We start from the raw sequence: 25,572 nt of genomic DNA, 5'->3' as shown, positions 1-25,572 counted from the left end.
TAATCTATATAATGATAATATAAAAGATATAAAAATATAAAACACTTAAAGTATATTGTGCTAATTGTATTCCAATTCACAAATGTAAACTGCCAGTTTTCATTCTCATATAAATTTTTCCAGACTTTAGTGGTGTCTACACAAGGCTTTCTCCCTCCCTCGAGACATTAATGATTCACAATAACATCTGTAGCTCTGCGTTATAACCTTCATTAACTCTTGAGTTCAAGCTATAACATGCTAGGTAACCCATAATATATGAAATGTTTGAAAGAAAACATTCAAAGATTTCCAACCTTTGATTTTGTAACATTAATGAGATATGAAAAAGTGGTGACTTGCTGAGATTTCATGTGGACTCTAGTTTTTATTATAAAAGCTGGAGATAATTATAGTAAGGTCAGCCTACTTTGCTGTACAGAATATTTATATACAGCTTACACTAAAAGAGGCATGTATTGTCAAAAAGATCAGAAGGTAGTAAAAAAAATGTACTGTATTCACTATTCCGGCATTCGTGTTTTCTGAAAACAAGGTGTCTAAGAATCTGCATTGCCATTCTGTAAATAACTGTAAAATCCACTTTCTGCCAATAACTGTAAAATCCACTTTCTCATGCAGAATCTGTAAGTTTCTGCAGCATTCTATAGTAGAATATCAGTTTAAAAAAAGACAACAAGTTTCTAGACTTCATGGACATAAACAACACAGACATATGTGATCGGTTTCTACTGAAATAACATGCTTAAAAAGGGTTTGGACATTAAATACTAGAAGTATAAGACATACACTGAATGGGCACTAGCTCCATCAGCCTACTAGAAAGACTACTTGATGTTCTCATACACTGTAGACTCGATTGTTAAATTGCTCATAAACTGGCCTTCATATTTTTTGGCTTAAATTCTGCAGCTTGCTTGGTTTTGCTTGATTCTTGCATTATCTATGTTTCTCCTCTTCTTTCTGCTCTACATTAGCTTCCATTTCTCAATATGTGTGAGGCCTCCCTGTGGGGGAGGGGGGCAGGGCCCACCCAGCCTTTCCAAGGGGGATCCCCTGGTGACGGCCTCAGATTGGTTCCCCCACAAGAAGGGGGGGTTGCGTCACCCGTTCCCCCTCTTTGGGTTGGCAGCATGAGCTAGTCAGGAGCAGGGGCTGCTAGCAGCAGATCCTCCTGCCTGCTCTGTTAACTCCCAACTGCCTTGTCATCCCTGGCCTCCAGGTTTATGTAGGGCAGACCCCTCCCCTTCCCTCACAGGGAGGGTACAAATAGGGCCTGTCTCAGGGCCTATCCTCCCCTGAGATTACCACAACTCCTCCCCCTCCTCTCTGTTTCCCTCCCACCTCCTCTCACCTGGAGCTGCCAGGGTTGTTCCTGAAAGGGCTGGGAAGGCTGCTGCCTCTGCTCTGGTCCAGCAGCCTTCTCCCTTGGTAAGCTGGGGACTCGCGGGAGGAGGGGAACCCCGACAATATGATTCAATTTTATTTTAGCTTACAAATGCATTCATGCTCTGGCACCTTATCTTTTTGCTCTCTTTATGCTCCTTCTCCTTTACATTCCAGATATTTTACTTCTTGTCAAACTCAAAATCTCATTTGTGATCTCTCATTTGTGACTCTTCTCTCTTGTTGTTCCTTATCTCTGGAATGCCCTTTTTCTTGAGAGTACAACTCCATCTCACTTTTAGTTTTAACTCTTTGCATTACATCTGAAGGTACATTAATTCTCCCTGGCTTTTATCCACTGGTTAATTTATCTTCATAAAGTGTCCCTTCCCCATTTCCTATATTTTGTCTGTTAGACTGTAAGCTTTTTAGAATTGGAATAATTTCATTTCTTTTTAGAATGAAAGATTTAATACTCCACACAGAGTTAATTTTGCCTTAGAATTTTGTCTATATTGTTGTGGCATTATTTCTTTTGTATTTTCATTGTTTTCTTTATAGAATGGATCATAATTGTAACTAAATGTTTGTAGTAAGCATATATGTATGCTGTAAAAAAGGAGAGGGGGACAACAACAGAAGTCAGAACTTTCTCAGTATGTAAGCAGTATTCCTGTCAATGAAGGCAAACTTAACCACTTGCAAACCTCTTACACTGAATGTGTACATTACTCTTTAGTCCTGCCTGATTCACTAAGACAACACACATCTGCAGTCCCATCTTAAACATGCAGTTTCATTGTGTTGGTTAACGAAGATGAAAACCCAAACAATACTCAGCAACCTTTAGTTTTCACCCAAAGCAATCAAAACTGCAGCTGTTGGGTTGTGTGGGGGTTCCTGTCCAGCCACTGGAAAAGTGCCTCTTTTTTCATCTTTTCACTGGCCGCCTTTAAGTCCCTAACTAAAGGGAGGGAACATACTATATATAGCCTTGTGTTTTATGAAAGTGTTGGCTTGACAGTCTGCAAACTGATGTTCTTTGTTAAAACTACAAAGCAGGAACAACAATGAACAGCTGCAGTACAAGCTTCCCTCTGCCACCCCCAATTCTGTGCCTCAGCCAGCCAACCATGACTAAAGCAGACCTCCCCACAGGAAGCTCAGTCTTGCTCCGGGCAGCACACAAATCATGCCCCTCACTTTGCAATGTTAGCTGCCCTTAAAAAGAAACTGAAACCCACAACTTGCAGTGAAAAGACAATAACTTCCCCCCCCTTTTCTTTAACATACTGATGGTTGGTGTTTTTAAAAAAATAAAACTTCACTGTCAACTCTGGACTTACAGTACAAAACACAGGAAATCACATGGATTACACAAAACTACCAAAGCAGGCTGTATAAATAGACAAGTTTAGCTTTCTTCTTTGGCTATGGAACCAGTGTATTTCCTGACAAAAGCCAAACTGCTTTCAACTCGCACTGGTCATCAAAAGAGTTCCCTGCAGAATAGAGGCTCTAGATGCATTACAAAATTATATTGGCTTCACACTAATTGCCATATTTGCCCGCAAGGAATGCTGGGAATTGTAGTATCGTGAGTTGCTAAGGATTTATTGTTAGGGATCCTTACATATCCTACTTACCCACCTCACACACACTACCCCAGTATTATTCATGAGGCTGACTAGGATGAAGCCTAGGGGCCCCGCAGAGTCTAGGGGCTCCTGTTTTTTTGTTGTTTTTTTTTTTTTGGCTGAGGTAGTTTTTTAATAAAAATATTTTGAAATTGTGAATAGAATTCATCAGAAGACCCTCAAAATATATAGGGCTATGTATTGCGGTCTAGTACCTACCGTATCATACAGGGTCAGGCTGTCCGCTGTAGAAGGGTGAAAGATTGAAGTGCAGGAGGCGCCTGAAAGCCCAGGGACCTGGCATGGGTTAATATGGCCCTGCCCCCAGAACAGTAACCACCATAATTACTTGCAAAGATGGAATGATCGTACAACCAGTTTAAGTTTGTAGTGTAGACATGCCTAGTGGCTCAGCTTTTTTGTACAAGTATGACTGTTTTTGCCCATCAAAACAGACTTAAATTGTTCACTACAAATTCTTGTATTCTTATGGTGACACCTCTAAAGTAGCTAGCTATTCTTCTGCACATTGACAGATTCGCTGACCTACGCATTTATAGTTCAGTCTATCTCTATGGCCCTGGACAGGCAAGAAGGCCCCAAAAAAGCTGTCAGGTGGTTTTTTTTGTTTTTTTAAATTGAAATATTTTTATAAAATAGAAGTTATTTTTATATAGGAGTGAGGTTGAAATTCAGTGCACATCTGCATTTTGCTAAACTGAAGGATCAGATTAACTCTTATAGCACATCATCCCCATAATCACATACTCTTGTACTGGGGAAGGGACTTCAATCAATGCTGTTCACCAGTCTGCCCATGTGGTAGATGGGAACCAACATCAGAGCAGGCACCAGCACACTTTAGTTTTGGAATAGGGGCATCCCCTTGGCAAAATGTATTTGTTTTGCCGAAGGACGTTTCTCAAATTTTCAATTGTGTGCTACACTGCCGTACTTTGGAGCTCGTGTTGGCAAACTCTGGCCCTTTGCAGCCCCTTAGGGTTCCCCAATCCAGCCCCCCAATCCAGTCCACAGGGAGCCCCCAGTCTCCAGTGAGCCTCTGGCCTGTCAGAGACTGTTGGAGCTGGTCCGCAACTGCCAGTCATGACCACTAGACACGAGCCGCAGGCTGAGTTATAGTTCTCATATGAATTATAAATAAGTTCAGTAAAATTCATTCAGTCATATAAATTCCATGTCTAATGTATTCGTTTGTGTAAATTTATATAAATTTATTCAAATTTGAAATGTAAATTAAATTTTTTTTCCAGGCCCCCAGCACAGTGTCAGAGAGATGCTGCTCCAAAGTATGAGGGTCATGGCTCAAAGGATTTAAGATAGGATAACTTATAATTAGGACTCCTAAATATTAATTTTTAGGCAAGTAATTACTAATTAACACCCCTCCGCCACCTCCAAAGTCAAGCAAGCAAGCAAGCACACACATACACAAGTACAATCCTATATAATTGAGAGAGAAAACACACACTTTGACTGATTGACTTTTTTTCATTTTGTAATGAAAAGGCTAGACCTGTCATTAAGTTTCAGGCAACATTTGGTGGATTCTGTTCAACACTGTTTCTAGAAATTTCTCATTGTTCATAGCTCAACAGGGAACCCTAGCCATACAGAAGTGATTTAATTTTGGATAATTGAATACACACCAAGAAGACAGAGTTTTAAACAGCAGCAGTACTGCCAGGAAAACAGCACTGAGGGGAACAGCTATGTTAACTTCTTAATTCAAAGCATTTCTTTCTAAGGAAAATAATCAGTGGAATTTTGTCCTTCACATGGACTCACTAACTGCTTCCAACATAGATGGACATACCACTAAGCTTCTCGTGTAACAGTGTCTCCAAAAATGTTGTTGAAGGCCCAACAGCCCCCCCTTTGCAATAATCCTCAAACCCACCATTCAGAAATGTATGTTTTCAAATGACAGGGGAAACTCCTTACTTTTAAAGTACATTTCTAAACCAGTTAAGGTGGCAGACAATCAGAAAACCATTTTCACCTTGTGGAACACTTCTAGAAATATACAACCCAAAGTTAATTCCTTATGACGGCATCACATAAATTAAAACAGTTGTCCTTGTACCTTGTAACCAAATCTTACCTGTCAAGAAGAAGTTCCAGAACATCTTTTGTAGATGCAAAGCCCCTATATGTTGACAGGAAGATGCTAATGTAAGTGAAGTCATTGTCTCCAAAGGCTGTTAGAAGGTTCTCCACAAGCTTCTCCAGAGTACCAGCTTTTATTGTCCTAATCTTACATGTCTCATACTGGCTAACAGTATGCCCTGGAGGGAGTTGGTCCCCTTCGACCTGTGATAGGAAAAATAAAAACAAGAGGGGAAATTAGTCACCCAATAAGAGACTGCTTGCACAGAAACAAAAGATGCTTTTCACATGAGATATCCAGGAATAGACTGAAAGCACATGGTGCAGTTCTACTGATTAAACTACACAGCTCTGACATTTCAAGATGCCTGAATAGGAGCTCAACCAGAAACCATACGAATGCCATTATGAGCTCATCAGAGGACATGCAATATAAAAATACATTCACAACAGTATGACTTTGATTAGAATTAAGTTGTGGAAGATCTGCCGATTTGACACTTCAGCATAATGTTATGTGCTGTGACCCTCATACCAGGAATATTTTGAGCAACGAGCAAAGCTAGATGCTGGCAACCAAAACAGCAGCTCCATTTCTACTTCCCTTCCTCTCTTCTAAAATGTGTAGTAATGCAACATATGGTAGGAAGTCATCATGCCCTGTGTTTCCCTATGCTGTGGCTGCCAATGATGTGAAGCAGGGCTGGGGAAAGATATGACATGATGGTGTCACGTCACACAATTCATGTTATGAGGAGAGGAAAGAGAACTAGACGTGGGGATGCTGTTCTTGGCAGTAACACCATGTTTTGGTAGTGTCTAGTTCCATCCATCATTATCTCCACAAAAGGCAACTTGTGAGGAAGATTCCCCCACACACATCCTCCAAAAATGAACTAAACGCAGAGAAGAAAATACAAAATTGGCTGCACTGATGATGATAAAGCCAAAATCAACACAGGCAACAAAAGCTTATAAAAAAGCTTATAACAAAAGATATAAAAATGTACCTAAAACAAAGAACAGTCTTGAAAGTACCAAACTAAAAACTAAGCAGGTAAGAACTCAAACAAGTTTCTGGAAGAGAGACCACATGGAAATCTAAGCAATTAGTGTAACAAATAATTATTATCCAGACATTTTGAGTCCATCCAGTACTTGAGTGGGTTATCAAATCTCTTTGCCTGGCAGATGCTATTGTGGTTTTGATTTTTAATAACCACCCTGTTATTATCTGTTCTCTCTTGGGAGGTTGTCCCCCCCACCCCCCCAGGCATCTGCCTGACAGACCTCTGCAGCCTGGGATGGTAGCAGCAAATAAAACAACCAAGATCCTTCCCCATTCAGCTGCAGATCTAGTAAAGTGTGCAGAAGGGGTACATGCACACCAACCACTAGGTGCTGAGGCCCCCGCAGGTGCCTGTTTTCCCTATGGGTCCTCTTCCTAGATTCCTGGCCTAGTAATTTAAGGAAAAGGAGAAGCCACAACATCAAAGGTGAATGATGGTGGAAGTAACTACAGAGTCTTTTACCCTTCTCCTCCATTAGTAGACTCAGGTCATGCCTAATGAAGCTCCAAAAATATGGGGTGGGTAGTTGTGTCAGCGAGCGAGATCAAATATGCATACGAGAGAAAATAAGACTGTGATGAAGAAATTGTGATGAACTTAATGTGTGCTACAAGTCAAATAACAAGTAAGTCAACCAAGCACTGTTACTGTTGGATTAACCAAGCTGATGGCCATTCATACAAACAGAAACCATGCAGAATGTCTTCCATGCAACTGAGTTTTCCAGCAGTGCATTTGCCATCCACAAAATGAACAATCTAGCTCTTTGCGTAAAAGCAGGAGCTGAAAACAAGGGAGGCACATGGAAGGGAAGAGTAAAAGGGTAGGAGTGACATTAGGTATCCATCTGAGGGGAGCCATCTGTGACTTTTTGCAGGTCTCCACTTGTTCGTGTATTAAATTACACTATACTGTACTTGACTACACGATACATACCAATTAGAGTAGGGTGCATATGTCCAGCTCTTTTATCAGCAAAGGATTACACAGAGGGGAAACATTATTAGGCAACATTTTTTAGCAATGAGGACTATAAGATACTAGTGGCCTCCCAAGAGGAGCTCCATCACTTATGTTTAGATGGTGAAAAACATCGCTAGCGTGAGTAATCCAATTGAGGATGAGCTCAATGACCTCATTGTTGTTTATTCTTCTTCAATTTCTTTTACAGTATCAAGATGGAATGGGAGGTGTTTGGGCCTTTTCTGCGGCTGTTAAATACAGACACGGAACAGATCTTTCTCTGTTAAGACAGAGACGCTCTCACACACCACATGTGTCATTACTACCAAGGATCCCATTATGGTCTTCTTGGTCTCCATCCAACTTATTCTTACCCAGACACAGCAATTATAAATGTGTACATTGTTGATACCCACTTCTCTTTTCCCCAACTATGTTCCCTTGCACCCAAAATTTGGCAGACTTTTAAAATATATTTTCGTATCTGCACAGAAATGAGAAATCAGAGAGCCAGGATGGTGTAGTGTTCAGGAGTTGAACTCAGACATGGAAGATCCAGGTTCAAATCCCCATGCAGCCATGAATCTTCCTGGTGACCTCGGGCCAGTCACTATCTCTCAGTCTCACCTAACTCACAGGGTTGTTGTGAAGACAAAAGGCGGGGAGGAACTTTGCACATCATTCTGAGCTCCTTGGAAGAACGGTGGTATAAAAATGTGAAAAATTAATAAATGATCTAGACTTAAGGGCAAGGAGTGAGTCGTTCATGTTTAAAGATGACACCAAACTATTCAGTGTAGTAAAAACCAAAGTAGAATGTGAAGGGCTATAACATGATCTCTCCAAGCTGGGTAAATGAGCAAACAAGGCAACTATGATTCATCGTAAACAAGTGCAAAGTGATGTATATTGCAGCAGTAAATCCTGACTTCATATAAGCATTGATGGGGTCTGGTGACAAAACAGGAATGAGATCTTGGAGTTGCTGTGGATAGCTCAATTAAAATGTCAGTCCAGTGTGTGGCAGTGGTGCATTCCCTGACACCAATTTCCTTCTAAATTCTGCAGCCGTGGACCTTCGCAGCCCCGTGCCCGGGGCAAAGCTCCGAGATTGCACCTCCCGCAGGCTATCGCCACTGCCCCCCATGCAGAAATCTGCCCCCCCTACTCACCAGAGGCTCACGGAGCCTTGTGCGACCTTCTCCTGCGTCAGGGAAACCTCTGTGAGGTTCCCTGATGATATAAACTGTGCTTCCAGCAAACAGGAAGCACAGTTTCCGCCCCAAAGAGGCTCAAAGAGCCTCAAAGAGGCTTCTGCAGGGTCCTAGCAGCCGGCGCCTGGGGCATTTGCCCCAGGGAAGTCTATAGGAGGTACGCAACTTAAATTCTGTATAGACCGGGTTCAGGACTTAGAAACCTCTCCCCCAGTCTATAGTGCACAGTTTCAGAACTGGCTACCACATACACACCCCAGTGCAGTACAGGAAAGGGAGTTTCAAACCTGAGCGCTGTAGGGCTACCGCACTACAGAGGGGAAGGGAGAGGTTTGTTTCAGCACTCCAGAGCATCCACTACAGGAAAAGATTTCTCCCATCATTTATTCTGCCCCCCCATCCCCAAGCTTGAACATGTAAAAGCCAGTTCTCAATGTTCTGTCACAGCATCACACCCAGAAACAGAAGCCAGGAGAAGAGTCAAAGCAATGCAGCTGTCTCTCTTCTCAATGGTTCATTGAGACAAAACAAGTGAGCTGCAACATGGAACACAGTTAAGATGGGAAACACCTGACACCCCCCTCCCCAGCACACAAACACTCATAGATATGTGAAATATATAGGCGCATAATTGTGGTGCATATTGCTAAATAATATTTATTGTATTTACTAAGCAGTGTCTAATAAAATGTAGGTACTATACAATAGAACAGCCTTTGCTGTATCTATGGTTGGCAACCTTCAGTCTCAAAAGACTATGGTATAAGCCTACAGCACCCAGTATTTCCAGGTGGTCTCCCATCTAAGTACTAACCAGGCCTGACCCTGCTTCTCTTCCAAGATCAGACGAAATCAGGCATCTGCAGGACAAAAAAAACTACAGAATGTCTGTGTGCTTGTTTGGTTGCAGAGCATCAGGAGAAAATTAGGAGCAACTGTGAGCAGCTTTAAATGTTGAGAAGTTCCCTTCCCTCTTCTCTCAAGGCAAAAAAAAAAAGTTATTGAGCCCTGGCAGGATAAGGGCAAGTGTACAGGCACCAGATTTCAGTGCTGGGTGGCTGCTTAACATCAGACATAACATTTAAGATTCCGATTACAATTAAGCGTCTCTTCAAGGCCTCCCAGGGGAGAAGTGCAGGCCATCTCTGAAAGCCCTTCTTGCAGAGACATGCCGAACCCACTCTACTGGGTCTCTGTTGGGGAAGGCTGGACCATTCAACTTCAGAAGCAGAAGGCATAGTCATTAAGTGCGGCATTTAATTCTTCCTCATATGAGTGAACAGCAGGCCCTCACTTATATGTAAGAAAGAGCACTGATCTGTGAACCTATCTGTACCTTATCTGCACACACCACTTACTCTGAACAGCCTTGCCACAGGTCCCATATTTTGATGTGACATGCCGGAACTTTGGGAGCTGGCTGTTGAATATATTCATGTTTTACGGGGAAGATATTTTTCTTTTGAACTTCCTTCTCAAAACGTTGCATGCATTCTCAGGGCACAGTCTTTAGGCACACTGATGTACTTGCAAATAAGTGTGAATGCAAACCATTTGTTCACTACATCAACCAAGAATACGACATAAGGTAATCAGCTTAGATTATATAAATGAGGACAAATGTTCTAGCTTTAACAGCAGTTCAGCAACATAAACAAAAAACCATGTTGTTGAACTACCTTCTTTAGAGTTTTTCAAGAAAATGATTTAGATATAGGGGTATCCTACTTTTGAAGCAAAGTACTGTATTTGCACAGAGCAATTCTTCACGCTCCTCTCAATTGTCATCATCACTTATTCACAGATTTCCTGCCAAAACAATCAGATGATGCTATTCATATCTTCTTTTGTTTTAAACTCTGCTACTAATTTTAAATCACAGTTATACTAAGAAACAAGCTGCACAACTTGGGATCTACCAAGCTGAAAGCAGTCCACTAGCTACATATTTACATTGCCTGCCAGGTGTCTGGCAATTCACCCATTTTGCAGTCCCAGGCAGTCAGCAGAAACTGGTGGTTCATCAAGTCCACCTGTGGAGGGGGGAACCAAACATGGCTGGTGGATTTCCTTCAACTTGATTAGTCATATTTTGTGGAGGCTGGATTTACATCAATCTACTTTTTCTCTATTTCGGATTGTTTATATGCTTCTCCAATTAAGCTGTTTCTCTGTACAGAGGCCAGAATGTAGTTTTAATGCCTAATAGGCAGCTCAAATATGTACTTTATTCTGCATGGTATTTAATTAATTAGCTCAATTTCTATCCTTTCTCATGGTTTACTGCAACAGTTCCCAAATGTACTGCTGCTGTGGCAACGCCATCCTGCAAGATCTCACAAAAATAGTGTGAGATCTTATGAGAATAGCTAGTTGTTGGCCCTGCAAGCTGGAAAGAAGAGGTCGCACAGTACCCCATGAGTGTGCCATGGCATAGACTGGGAACCACTTGATTACTGTTATATAACAAAGCAACACAACACAATTAAACAACAAATGTTCAATTAAATTACCATATTTTTCGCTCCATAAGACGCACTTTTCCCCCCCAAAAAAGTGGGGGGAAAAGTGTGTGCGTCTTATGGAGCGAATACTGCAAAAAAGAGTGCACGTTGGGGACCTTAATGAAGGGGGGATCTTCATGCCAGTTTATGATCCCATTCACCCTAATAAAGGGAGGGATCTTCATGCCAGTTTATGATCCCATTCACCCTAAGAAGGGGGGGGATGTTCATGCCAGTTTATGCTCACATTCAAAAAATGTCATTCAAAAAATGGGGCATTAGCAATGCCTTAGATGGACGTGAAGACGGTATCTTATATGAAGACAGCGAAGAAAGTGATGTCAGTGATTGTGAGCGAATGAGCTTCATAAATTCTGACTCTAGCGATGATGAGTTCTTGGGGTTTCCAGAAAACTAGAGTACTCAAACCCTTTAAGTCTCTCCATTTGTTAATGACAGTGATAATGGTTCTTAATGCCATTGTTGACTGCTGTTCACTTTACATGGTTCAAATGTTATTCTGTTATAGTTTATTAAATATTTTATTACACTATTTGGTTCAGAATATTTTTTTTCCTGTTTTCCTCCTCTAAAAATTAGGTGCGTCTTATGGAGCGAAAAATACAGTAAGTTTATCCACACCTGCTAAACCCTAGCCATCCAACAACAGGTGGCTAGGGTTTAGCAGGTAAGGCAAACTTACCTGTTTCAAACATGAAACAGGTAAGTTTGATAGCATTTCCAAAAAATATTCAGGCTCAAATTCTGATGGATTTCTAGAGGAAGGGAGTTTACAATTGTGGGGCAACCACTGAGAATACCACTCTACGTATGTGTAGAAAAACCAAAAATATTTATCAACCAATACCGACGTGCTAGAAATCATGTTAAGGAACATCTGAAGTATAATTTTTGTTTGCACTATTTCAGCAGTTCTGCCTTGAAGTCTTTAAAGAGACTTGGCAGGCAACCATTCAATAACAATGACATGGAATAAGACACTGCAGGCTGAGTTAGCATGCTAACAGGAAACAGCTCAATCTGGATTCAGTCAGAGACCGTCTCTTTTCTGACATGATCAAGATCCCTGAAAAGCAAGAAGAGGTTTTTGGGTTTGCTTTCTGGCCAGCTGACTGCCTACGAGCAAACAGTACTGACTGCTTTTCAAAGAGGTCTTCTAAAGCCGATGGGCAATTTTCCATAAGCAGTACATAGATATTATGGCCACATGACCCCCATTATGGTCAAGAAAGGTCATATAAGAACTCTTCAAGAATTGTTTTAAAAACTATCATCACCTTACATATGCTTTCACATTTTGCCACTAATTTAACAAATAGTACCATGGGATGTAGCCTTTACTCATGTGAGTTTCTATATGGACTTAGTTAATGCTGCAAGCAGTAGTTCCAAATTATTTCAGGGGAATCCCTAGGGTATGTTTTAGTAGGAAAGAGAGATTAGCCACAGCTGCCCTAAAGTGGTCTTTTCTTTAGTAACATGATAAGAATCTAAAGCTACACAATTATCTAAGCACTCCATATCAGGGATTGGCATTTGGAAGCCCAGGAACAGACTCCAGCTTTTCTAGAGATGGCTTAAGCTCAACAGCTGCCCACACCACCTATCAACATTCATTCCCTTTCATTCCCTTTCCTCAGAAGGCAATAAGGCTACAGAAGAGGGAGGTGTGGGCCAGCTGAGGGGGGTCAGGGAACATAAATGGAGTGTGGAACACAATTGTCTGTACTATTTCAGAGGGCTTCAGGGTGTACGCTCACTAAAAGAGCAGTAGAACCACCCATGTGAAACAAGTATGAGAAAAGGTCACACACGCTTCTGATCCACCCAGTTACCCCACATGAAGAAAGAATGTGTCCCAAATGCCTCTGCAGCACCCTCCAATTTTACAAGTGCCTACCTCCCCTGACCACCTCTCAGAGAGAGATGGGGTGAATGGTGTGGACAAAGATTTCTGTTGACAGGCAGCAAGGAGGAGGCAGAATAGAATACACCTAACCCACTACCTCTATCATGCAAAATGACTAGCAACCAGAACTATGCCTTTTCATTTTTTTTTTTTTATGAGAAGCAACTGAAGAACCAGAACTAAGCCTTTTCACTTATCATTTTTTCACGAGAAGCAACTTGTGGTGATGGGGAAGTCCTCTTTCAGGTCATGCTGGAATGGCAACCCACTTTACAGGCCTCTGTGGACCTCAGAATGGGGCCTCTCCATGCCTCCTGAATGGCTCTGATTTGGAACCTCACAGAGACGAGGGTGGGTGGGGAACCCAGGTTGCAACCCACCAGTGGGTCATGACCCACAGTTTGGGAAACCCTGCCATATACTATTAGAACACCGTACAAAGAGGCAAATGGAAATTTTGCAAAGTAAAAATTTTCCCAATTCCTTATTTGTCTCATAACACTAATGCATTGGAAGACAAGATATTTATAGGAGAGAATTAACAGACTGGTCTTAATATTTTCCCCACCCACCAGTCCTAGCCTGCAGATGCCACTCCCCCAGGCAGTTTTACCAATTTTCCTCCGGTTTAAGTCTTGACACTTGAATTAAAGTCCAACTGGTAGAAAATTGAATTGCTGGGGGTGTGTGTGCAATGAAGAATCAATGGATGAAAGAGGGTTAAACACTCCCTCCCATTCAAAAATTCTCCTCTACAAATCCCATCTCCATATTCATTTTACATCAACAAACGCTCAGATATTGTACAGTTCCATCTTTAAAGAGAAGACAGGGACTACTGAAATTACATCAAACATTAGTTCTGCAGATCTCACATATTGACACATGATCAATCAAGGCAAACTCAACCCACTAGCAAAGTAGGGCAATCCCAGGGCTCAATAACATATCTACTTTTGCCGTCTGCATAGTAGTTGGCAACCTTCAGTCTCGAGAGACTATGGTATCGCGCTCTGATTGGTGGTTCTGGAACAGCGTCTAGTGTGGCTGAAAAGGCCAATCCGGGAGTGACAATCCCTTCCACACTGGGAGCAAGTGCAGTCTGTCCCTGGTCTGTCACCCTGGCTATGGGCCTTCCTTCTTTGCCTCTTTGCCTCAGTCTGTTGGCCAAGTGTCTCTTCAAACTGGGAAAGGCCATGCTGCACAGCCTGCCTCCAAGCGGACCACTCAGAGGCCAGGGTTTTCCACTTGTTGAGGTCCACTCCTAAGGCCTTCAGATCCCTCTTGCAGATGTCCTTGTATCACAGCTGTGGTCTACCTGTAGGGCGCTTTCCTTGCATGAGTTCTCCATAGAGAAGATCCTTTGGGATCCGGCCATCATCCATTCTTACGACATGACCGAGCCAATGCAGGCGTCTCTGTTTCAGCAGTGCATACATGCTAGGGATTCCAGCTCGTTCCAGGACTGTGTTGTTTGGAACTTTGTCCTGCCAGGTGATGCCGAGGATGCGCCAGAGGCAGCACATGTGGAAAGCGTTCAGTTTCCTCTCCTGTTGTGAGTGAAGAGTCCATGACTCGCTGCAGTACAGAAGTGTACTCAGGATGCAAGCTCTGTAGACCTGGATCTTGGTATGTTCCGTCAGCTTCTTGTTGGACCAGACTCTCTTTGCAAGTCTGGAAAACGTGGTAGCAGCTTTACCAATGCGCTTGTTTAGCTCGGTATCGAGAGAAAGAGTGTCAGAAATAAAGAGTGTTGCTGTCCGCATGGGATTGTAAAAAAAGGCTTATCAACCACCTGGCAGGCCACAATAAGTGGCAAATAAGCTGCTTTCAGCTTGTAGGTCACAATTTGTACAACCCTGAATGCTACACAGAAGCAAAGTTGTTACCATTCCAATTACCAACTTAAGAGTTGTTTTATCTGTCTTTACCTGCCTACACATACCATGCACCAGTTTCAGTCCAACTCTTGCTATATACCTATGAACTCTTGCTATATATGAAGATACATCCACTCATACACAAGAGATAACATATTCAGCCTGGTATGCATTATGGATCTCCAGCAGCTCATGGAGCAGCAAAGATCTCCAGCAGCTCATGGATCGTTTTAGCAAGGCCTGCCAAGATTTTGGACTGACAATCAGCCTGAAGAAAACACAGGTCATGGTTCAGGATGTGGACTCACCTCCCTGCATTACAATCTCTGAGCATGAACTGGAGGTTGTCCATGACTTTGTGTACCTTGGCTCAACGATCTCCGACACTCATTCTCTCGATACCGAGCTAAACAAGCGCATCGGTAAAGCAGCTACCACGTTTTCCAGACTCACAAAGAGAGTCTGGGCCAACAAGAAGCTGACGGAACATACCAAGATCCAGGTCTACAGAGCTTGCGTCCTGAGTACACTTCTGTACTGCAGCGAGTCATGGACTCTTCGCTCACAACAGGAGAGGAAACTGAGCGCTTTCCACATGCGCTGCCTCCGACGCATCCTCGGCATCACCTGGCAGGACAAAGTTCCAAACAACACAGTCCTGGAACGTGCTGGAATCCCTAGCATGTATTCACTGCTGAAACAGAGACGCCTGCGTTGGCTCGGTCATGTTGTGAGAATGGATGATGGCCGGATCCCAAAGGATCTCCTCTATGGAGAACTCGTGCAAGGAAAGCGCCCTACAGGTAGACCACAGCTGCGATACAAGGACATCTGCAAGAGGGATCTGAAGGCCTTAGGGATGGACCTCAACAAGTGGGAAACCCTGGCCTCTGAGCGGCCCGCTTGGAGGCAGGCTGTGCAGCATGGCCTTTCCCAGTTTGAAGAGACACTTTGCCAACAGTCTGAGGCTAAGAGGCAAAGAAGGAAGGCCCATAGCCAGGGAGACAGACCAGGGACAGACTGCACTTGCTCCCGGTGTGGAAGGGATTGTCACTCCCGGATTGGCCTTTTCAGCCACACTAGACGCTGTGCCAGAACCACCTTTCAGAGCGCGATACCATAGTCTTTCGAGACTGAAGGTTGCCAATACTAATACTTATGCATTATGGCTGCATATATAAACTCATAAGCAGATCTCCCTTGCTAGGTTGGGGGTGCGTATTTATTTTCACCCTGACATGCTTGACTCTTGGATTTAAGAGGTACTGACACTTCTGCCTCCCACCTACTTATAGGTGCCCTTTGCAGGTTAAGAAAACAAGTCACATGTCACCAGTCTCACAGTAAAAGCTGAACTACACATTATGATTAAAACACCAGGTTCACAAATTCATGACTTCCATCTAATGTTAATACAGGGGCTTAGGGGCACATGCAAGGAAGAAAATTACAGGCAAGATTCCCTCCTAGTTCTAGAACTTGGCTGGGATGAAAAACAGCCTTCAACAATTTGTGGGGGGGAGAACTGGCTTGCTCAGTAACCTCCTCTCCCACTGATTCTTCCCTACAAATGCTCTCCTGCCTACATATTCACAGTATCTTGGGAAACATGCATTTCAGAACATGCTTTTGCTGAAATAAAGTGTAATTCTGCCTTTATTTCCTCCAATCAACTTAACAGGGAATTATTTTCTTAAAATGTGGTGAAGCAAATAATTTCCAACTAGAACAGAACACTTAAAGTCAGCTGCAGATACTTAAAAGTATACTAAATACATCAATTGCAATCCATAAACAGAGCAGAAAACTCTTAATAATAATAAACTAACTCAGAAGCTTGCTGGCTCTATCAGGCCACAAGATATGCTGAGGCACTATGTTTTTAAACTCCACCTCCTAACCAACTTAGAGAGAATTTTTAACAGAAACAAGCATACCAACCCTCTAGTTGGTAATCTCATTCTCACATTCACTGCCATGTGTAGAGTGCCTCCTTAAAATCACTTAATGAAGTCTACTAACACTTATTACCTTTAACCACCCTGCTGTGCCCCCAAAAAGAATGAGAAGAGGATGGATTTGCTTGGCTTTTTTGAGGGATAAACATCCCAAGTGCATAAAAACCTGATGCTGCACCTTAGAAACCTGACCAGATTCTGCACAGGTCACAACATTCAGTCCTGACTTCTGAAAATCTGACTCTGGAGTCAAAGGTTTGAATTATTTTTAGCTCTGCCAGTAGTCCCACTTAACTAGTGTGGAGTACAGAGGATGTGACCCTGTGTATGAGGCACTATTATGCACAGTATCTGTTTAGTTGCTCACTAACACACCATCTCCCATTCTTCTTCCTTGTATGAAGAAATGTTAACAGAAATGTCTGTTAACCCCATTTCTCTTTCTTCAGTCCTCTCCTATTCATCTATCTTCCTCACTGCTATTACTGCTTAGAGAAGGAATTGTGGATCCTGCTAATAAGCCTGCCAAAATTGTTAGTGACCAAATATGTTTGTTAGCCTGCCTGTCTACATTAAATGTTCTTTCATGAGCTTAATGAATATAAAAGGGTATAGAGAGGAAAATTTATCTTAGCTACATGTGCCTCAGATCTTCTTTAAACCACAGGAACAAGGTATCTAGATCCTTTACTTGGCTTTGAGAATCACAGTGATGCTTCTGTACAGAGATAAGCAACGGACCCCAGACATTTACTTAAAAAAATACAGAAGCTCTTTGGGAGTGGCTGTAAATTGTACTGACAGCTCCACTTCAGCTCTTTCTAGCACTAGCTTCATCATGTGATTTAGAGATTTACTCCCTCTTTGCTTCTCAAACATGCAGAGCTTCAATGGAGAAAAAAAGAAGAGGGAAATCCCTCACTATACATCAGAGTATAACATCAGAAAGTGGTGATTCTGATTTAAAAAAAAACAACTAAAAACCAAATCTGTTATTTTCATAATTTACATCAGTTGTACCAAGACTGCAGAAGAATCTTCCCTGCAGAAGGACATAGTTCACCCTCCTTGCTGGCTTTTCCATTTGGTTTTTGATGCTGCTAGTTAAGATCACGTTACGGGTTATTTGCTGGACTGCTATTCCATCTTTTGTGTTTGTTTTTACATTGTATTTTAATCTGTTTCAACCCTCTGTAATCTGCCTTAAGCCTTGGAGAGGTAAGCACAGGAATGTTTGAAATATATAAAAGAAATGCAAAAAGTTCCAAATGCATGCATGGATAGGAATTAAGTACTAACAGGAAATATATGGAACTGTTTTATGCACATGAACAAAAATTGACAATTTTTGAATTTCACAAAACAGCTGATATAAGTTAAGAGTGCGTGAGCTAAGAAGTGTGCCTGTGGTGATGGGATGGAGGTGGGGTAGTCAGACACACTGTCCATAAGTCTCCCAAGCATTCTTGGGTTCCTCACAGGGAGACTGAGACATAGGCACTGTTACAGCACACCCCTGGGGCAGTTTGCACAAAGGAGGGAGAAAAGAGAAGGGAAGGGTCCTTATCGTATCTTCCATCTGGGGTTATCACAGACAACTAGTGATCCCTCAGAATGGAGACTGATGGCTCAAGGGCTGTCACTTGATCAGGTTTTCTCCATGCCTCCATCTGGTGAGGACACAGACATGCTAGTTCATATCTCTTGCCTGAATGCGACAGTTGGGTAAGTTCTTTAAAAGAAGTAAAGTTTAATAAAAATAAAGAGAAATATGCACTGTTAAAGTGGGTAAAATCAAAGTACTTGACACCAGAGATAAAATGAAATAAAATCCTAATGCAAAGACTAAATTTATCCCTGTTTAGAGACCGCTTACTCTGGATTGCAGTTCCATTGTTTACCTCCCGGCCAGGATAGTTGAAGCACCAACATGCAGTTAATTCTGCAAATACCAGTAAAAAATTCACCACCTCTCCACTGCCTCTTTTTATGGAGGGTTGAGAGATTGAGAAGCTACTTTTACCGCTGGCTAATCAAAAGGCAGGCCACAGTTTTGCCCCCAGACCCTCTTGCACCTGATAAGTCAGCAGTGGGGGGGGGGGAATGGACAAGAGTTGGATGACTGGGGGCATAACTGGGACAATGGGGGAGGAAGTGGGGGCAGAGAAGAGGTGGGAGAGAGTGGCAATGGCATGTGCAAGATCCTATCCTCTCCATTAAAAACGTCCCTGACCCCTTATCTCTCCTTGGACATACACCACCAAAAGAGGCTATGTATGTCCAAGGAGACCCATAGGCCCGAGTTTATGCAGAGGTAAGTAAATTTTTTTTTTTTTAAATTACCTCCTGTTTGCCCTAGGATTGCTGCCTCTCCCCCTCCCTCCCCGATACAGCATGAGCCTTTGCTGCACGGCTGCATCAGGGCTACTGGTGGGAATTAGAACTGGAACCTTAGATGCACAAAAGCCAGTGCTCATCTTGTACTAAACCCTTATCAAGAACTTTTGAAGAATATAATAGTAACATTAATTTGTCAAAAATATGCTCTCCTTCCCTGAGAAGCTTTCTGCTCTTTCCCTTTACTTCTACAGTCCTTATTAAAAAATGTTAGCAGTTACAGTCATCACGTAACCATTTTTGTCCAGCCCACAGATGTACACATTTGATCCCTGATGCATATATGCAGAAATGGCTTGATGTACCATTCACAAAACAGAGAAACTAATGTCTGAAAGAGTAAACAGTGCTTAAGAGGGAGTTACAAAGATCCTGCCCATATTAATTCCATTGCATAACAACAGCACTATTGCTGTATTACATAAATCTGTGTAGCTTTGGTAAACCAGATTGGTGCAATGGTTTGAGGCTATAAAGCTTATTATAACAGTACAAAGCATTGTAAAACTAGAAGCTGACATTTTTTTAAAAAAGGAAAATGATTTATGCAGGAAACAGTTACTCAGTCCAAAACAAACTACCTAAGAGAGATAAGAGATTTCCTCTGAATTTAGGAGATGGGGAAGGGAGTGGTAGCTGGAATAAGTGTTCATTCAGTGAGGATATTGTTCATTCCTATTTGACATTAAAATGAATCAATTTGTTGTTGAGCAAAATATTTTCTGCATATTCTTTAAGCAGAGTTTATGCTGCCAGCTTCCCCTGGGGGCTGGGGATAAGAATAGGCCCTCAGTTTGGCTGTACTTGTCGTAAGAGGCGACTAAACAGCCACCGGGTAGATGGGACTCGTCAGCCTGGGAAGGCAGCTCATCTGAGAGAAGGAAAACTCTGATCCCAAACCTCCACTGCCTTGTGGCTACATCCAGTTATGGAAAAGGCTTCAGGAGTCCCTGAGGCAGTTCATGGCTGAACACAGTCACGTTCTGGCAACTCCTGCGACGCCGCTGGAACCAACCGTATTGGCTTCTGCCTTTCCATTGGACCATTTCAGCGACGTGGAGAGGGGGGATTTGCTGCATGGGTAACAGCCTATCCTCCATACCTACTTTACCCAGGCTTTGCACACTGGAGAGGACACTCTGTTCCAGAACCACCATTCAGAGCGTGACACGATAGTCTTCCGAGACCGAAGGATGCCAACTAACTAATGCTGCCAGCATTTTTTAATCAAAGGAAATATAACACCATTCAAGAATGTTGTACTAGCAAAATAAATTAAAAGTTACAGAGCTACATTATAACAGCCCTGGGGGGTGGCATTTTTAAAAAATTGATTTTATACTGCATTTTCCTTTTTGAAGAATACAACCAGGTCCAAGAAATCAGCAAAAGCATAGACTGAATAACAAAAAAATTACCCAGCTTAAGCATTTCAAAGAAGGCTATGGGGAAGATAAATATATTGGCAGAGTTTAACAGATTCATTGTGGCATAGGCTTTTGTGCCCATTTCATCAGATGCATGAAGTGTTATCCTTTGGGGACAAATGGTAAACAGTAGGGTCAAAAGGCCTTGAAGTGCAAGGGGTACAGTATATCTTATTTTAAGGCAAAGCTCACATGCACACAAGCTAATTCACAATAGAGTTATTACTGGGCATTTTGGCCCTACCATTAATGTCGTCGTCCCCATGCATGTGTGATCTATAAATAGATCACCATGCATCTGGTTAGATGGGCTGTGGTCCAGAAAAACTTAGGCCACAATAAATCTTTTTTAAAAGTGCCCAAAGACATACTATTGTTTCTACTCAAGAGACTAAAATAGCTATTACTCTCAGTTGTGGACCTACTATTAGGTTCAGTGGGGGCAAATGCCCCAGGTGCAAGCCCCTAGGGCCCCATGGAAGCCTCTCTGAGGCTCCTGATGGGGCGGAAACTGTGCTTCTGGTTTTCCGGAAGCACAGTTTATAGCATCAGGAAACCTCAGAGAGGCTTCTCTGATGGAAGGTTAAAGTCATACGAGGCTCCATGAGCCTCAGGTGTGTGGGGGGTGGATTTTCTTGTGGGGGTGGTGGCAACAGCCTGCAGGGTGTCATCGCAGACCTTCGCCCTGGGCATGGGACTGGGGAGCTCGGCCACTGATCTCAAAATTGCTACTACTTTTATCACATACTATTCTTGCTCTTAAATATGAATTTAAAGGAATTATATAAATGAGTTCTCATGAAATAGCAAACAGTTCTCTGGTAACCATTAAGTGTTTTGCAAAAGAAAAAGATATGCTCTATGAAACAAGCTTTTTTAAAATGAAAAAAGATCATTATATGTGACATGTGAAGCACAAAAGATTGAATTTTTGAATAATCTCAGGCTATTATAAGGCCCAAATACGACATTACAGGAAATGGGTAGTTGCCACCGAAAACAGCCACTGCATGTCTCCATGCATGTCCCCTCCACAGCATCTAGTGCAATTCAATTTGTGGCAAGACTGCACAATAGTTTGCATTTCCCCATCTCTGCTTTACATTGTTGGTTGCCAAACATGGGGTTAGGACAGTGGTTCCCAAACTTTTTCGACTGGTGACTCCCTTGACCTACTCGGCTATTGGCCACGGCTCCCCTTTAGGGCTTCAATCCTATACATCAAATAGGATGGTGGGTTTTTTTGCAAAGATACAGCAGCTTCCCTGGTTGGGTTCCGCACCTCCCCAGGGAGCCATGGCTCACAGTTTGGGAACCACTGGTTAGGGAAATGGGGAATATATCCATGAGATTACACAAGGTAATTTCTAGTAAATGTTGGGGGGCGGGCTTGACAAAAGGTTGAGGTTTTGGGCAGCAGGCACCCATTCAACAAAACATCAAGTGCAGCCCTAAGGTCCACAACCATCTGAAATAAAATTGACTCACAAGCCAAAGGGGTAACAATTGAACATTGACATATCTGGTAAAACAGGGCCAAGGCAGACACACCAAAGAAACTTTGAGTCTGGAGGAGGGTTACATGTTCCCTTTCCTCTCTCCTGGAGGAAATGCCCCTTGGAGTTAAGTTAGCACTCAGCTGGACCTGCCAAAATGCTTTGGTGTTTGAGATGGAAAATTCAAATGCCATCTGTCCTCAAGATGGAGTAAAAGTAGAAAATAAAAAGCGACTCATTACACAGGCCAACACACATTTTGCTTCCTTAAACGTTATACCAATTCCTGAATGTATTTTGGGTGCTGATTCCAAAAATGGCATCCGTTTTGCACTATCACGCCTAGTTTTGGAGACACGGCATAGCCTCTTTAGTGAATGGTTCAAGCAGCTTCCTCATGAGGAAGCCTATATCATGGCTTCCTCATGAGGAGCCGCTTAAACCATCCACTAATGAGGCTATGCCATGTCTCCAAAACTAGACGTGATAGGGCAAAACGAATGCCATTTTTGGAATTGGCACCCCAAATTCATATCAAACCACCATAAAGTTTGGGAAAAACTTTTCTGACCCTCAATTTTGTAGGCCTGTGTTATTTGTTGCTCCAAAATGTCAGCACTTGGCTGAATCCGCCTTATGACAGAGGCAGCTTCAGCACTCAAAAAGACAAAAGGCAGTGGGATGGGGTTGCAGTTCCTGAGTTACTTCTGTGGGGTCCACAAACTCCTCTGAGAAGGTGGAGAATCCCAGCTTTCATTTTAAATCCACCATAAATACATTATATGTGCACTTTCCCAGGGTTTGATGCTTGGAGTAACTGTGACCTTGTCAAGATTATTATAAAGATTAAACTCAAAAGGCAATCTAAAGCAGGAAAAAAACCCATTATAATTAAAATTATGGTCTGTGCACACTACAGGAACACAATGATTTACATCAAAGGTTTGGAAGGAAATTCAGAGTAAGATCTGCCCAAGTTGCAATAGTAGTAATTTGCAACTAGCATCTCACTGGTGCTAAATAAACACAAGAACACCATCACCATGGGGATGGGGTAGAATGAAGTGCTTGAAACATATTGTACCTTCCCTGAAATACTGGAGCTGACTTCAAGAGGCAGAGGAAGGACATTACTCCCTTGTGGTTCCCAGCTGGAGCCATTGCAGATTAGGATAGCAGACAGGTTTGTACCCAGTGCAGCCTGCAATGGTCGGTAATGGAAATCAGAGCCTCAGAAATGAAACACTGAATTGGAACTAACCCAATTCTGGAATACACAGACATAATAGATCAGGTAGCCATTTATATTACTAAATGCCAAAGATGGCATGACTGGCATCCATGGGAGCTGTGAGAGGTCAGCCAGGTCAGGCACCAGCAAAAGGTCGCTAAGCTCCTGATGGCCTACCTGGCTGACCACTGCAGTCCCCAGTACTCCCCATTTGCAGGGGAGTGATGTACTTGGCTGAATGAAACACTCCATCACTGTTTTCTGCAATTTACATATGCAAACAGGTTTCCTCTGATGCTTCCGGGGCCACTAGAACAGCAGTTTTCAACCTATGTACTGCAAAAGGTCTGTAGTCATGTTGCAGGAGGACAGTGGTTGAAAATAACTGAAAAACTTTTCTAGCTTATGTGGCTCTGTTTCTAGGGCAACTGTCTGTAGTAATGAATTATCTGTGCCTCTTAGGGACAGACACTAAGTTACTATATACATTTGCCCTAGAAACTGAGCCACAGAAACCAGAAAAGTCTGCCGGAAGCAACATCATGAGGCAATGACCATAGAGGTCACTGTACTGGGAAAAGAAAAAAATTGAAAATCACTGTTCTAGAAAGTCTATTTCAAATGTGAAGGGCAAGAAGAGGTAAGAGCGCAACTTGCTCTCCTGAGCAACTCAGGGCCCAATCACATCCAACTTTCCAGTACTGGTGCAGCCAGAATGCAGTCCCAAGGTAAGTGAACAAATATTCCCATACCTTGAGGAGGCCTCTGTGACTTCCTCCCCACTACAGGATGCAGTGCACACCCCACTGGCACAGCTGCACCAGCACTGGAATATTGGATAGGATTTGGCCCTCACTCCGTTATCTCTCTGGGGGAGCAAGTGGATGTTTTCTTCTCTCAGCTGCACCAAGTAGTCCACCCCATTCCTTTTTGCATCCATGGAGGGCAGAGGGGACATAATGGAGAACTGGTGTATGTACACATGAGTGCACACACAGGGCAGACTGCATTATGAGGGATCCAACACAAGGTTTTGCCCAAAGGCCCTCCAGACCCTGATGGCCTTACTGTTTGGGTTCACAGTAACCTTAGAGCTGGCAGGGGAAGAGGGACAATTTGTTACTACAGAAAACGGTCCTAGAAACAGAGCCACACAACCTGGACGAGTCTCCTGGGAGCTGTTAGTGACATCACAAGAGGTGAAGACCATAGGTAAGACCATAAAGGTCAATGTGCCATGAGTAGGAGCAGTCTAAAACGGTAAAAACGAAATAACACCGCTACAAAGCAAAATTGGGCTTATAAAATGACAAAACATGATATCCTGCTCAATTAATGAAACAATACTGCCATATACCTATTAAAGTGGCTGCAGAGCATCTGTGGATCAGCCCCTCAGAGCTCTGTTGCTTTAACTGGCTGTAGAGTCTTCTGAACATGCTCAGAAGTTGCCAAGGAAAATGCATGGAGCCCTACAGACAGTGAAACAACCACAGTGTGCATTTACTCAGTAGGCAAACACACCTGGTCCATTGGAAAGTGCAGGACGAGAGGAGTGCAACACCACCAGAATTGTCCTGATCCGATGAACGAAGGCCCAAAAGCACTTGAGAGGGAAGTCCTTCCCTTCAAGCTGATACTGAATCCTATGGAAAGTGAAACTAATGGCGCAATTCTAACCAACTTTCCAGCACTGACATAGCTGTGCCAATGTGGCATGCAGTGGGGTGGTAGTCTAGGGGACCTCCTCAAGGTAAGGGCATGTTTGTTACCTTACCTTGGGGCTGTATTGCAGCTAGGTCAATGCTGGAAAGTTGATTAGGACTGCGCCCTAAGCGACATGGTCACATTTACTCATGAGTAAGAAAATGTTTAATGGTTCCTTATTATGTTGGGGTGTGTTTTTATTCCTGCACTTTAAAATCAGTGTTTCCATAGCAATTCAATGCTATGTTCAATTCTATAGGTTCAAGTTGCTATCTTCTCGATGTTTTAATGTTTCTTTCTGTTGTTTGGCAGCATGAGGTTCATTTTATACACACAATTGATAAAAATGATTTAAAATTGATTAAAATATTAATTTCGGATAAAAACACACCGCTTTCAGCCCCCCCCTTTTTTAAGGATAACACCGCCATCATTTTAAAAAAAGTTTTAGACTGCCTCTAGGCATGAGAAGATAAATGTTGAAAATAGCTGCATTGAAGTTACTGTAGATCTGCCCTGAGATTAGAGCAAGTAGGAAGCTGAGCAGCTTGCAATGAACTGGCATAAAATGTCTAATGCCAATGCTACTTCTGTGCAATGGTGTATGACACAGTACATAGAAAGTAGTCAAAATGGTTGCTAGTG

The 25,572-nt window shown here is 42.6% G+C and overlaps 1 protein-coding gene across 1 annotated transcript in view; it reads right to left on the bottom strand.

The window, feature by feature from the left end:
• The window catches only part of RGL1 (ral guanine nucleotide dissociation stimulator like 1), a 107,474-nt gene that overhangs the window by 47,200 nt on the left and 34,702 nt on the right, over positions 1-25,572 (bottom strand). Inside the window, exon 3 of the mRNA XM_066623539.1 lies at positions 5,146-5,354. Within this exon, the coding sequence (XP_066479636.1) occupies positions 5,146-5,354 (209 nt within the window). The remainder of the gene's footprint in view (positions 1-5,145; positions 5,355-25,572) is intronic.

Source organism: Tiliqua scincoides, chromosome 4, assembly GCF_035046505.1.
Source record: "Tiliqua scincoides isolate rTilSci1 chromosome 4, rTilSci1.hap2, whole genome shotgun sequence".
NCBI lineage: Eukaryota > Metazoa > Chordata > Lepidosauria > Squamata > Scincidae > Tiliqua > Tiliqua scincoides.
Note: the sequence above shows the minus strand (reverse complement) of the source record. Positions and strands in the feature narration are given on the sequence as shown.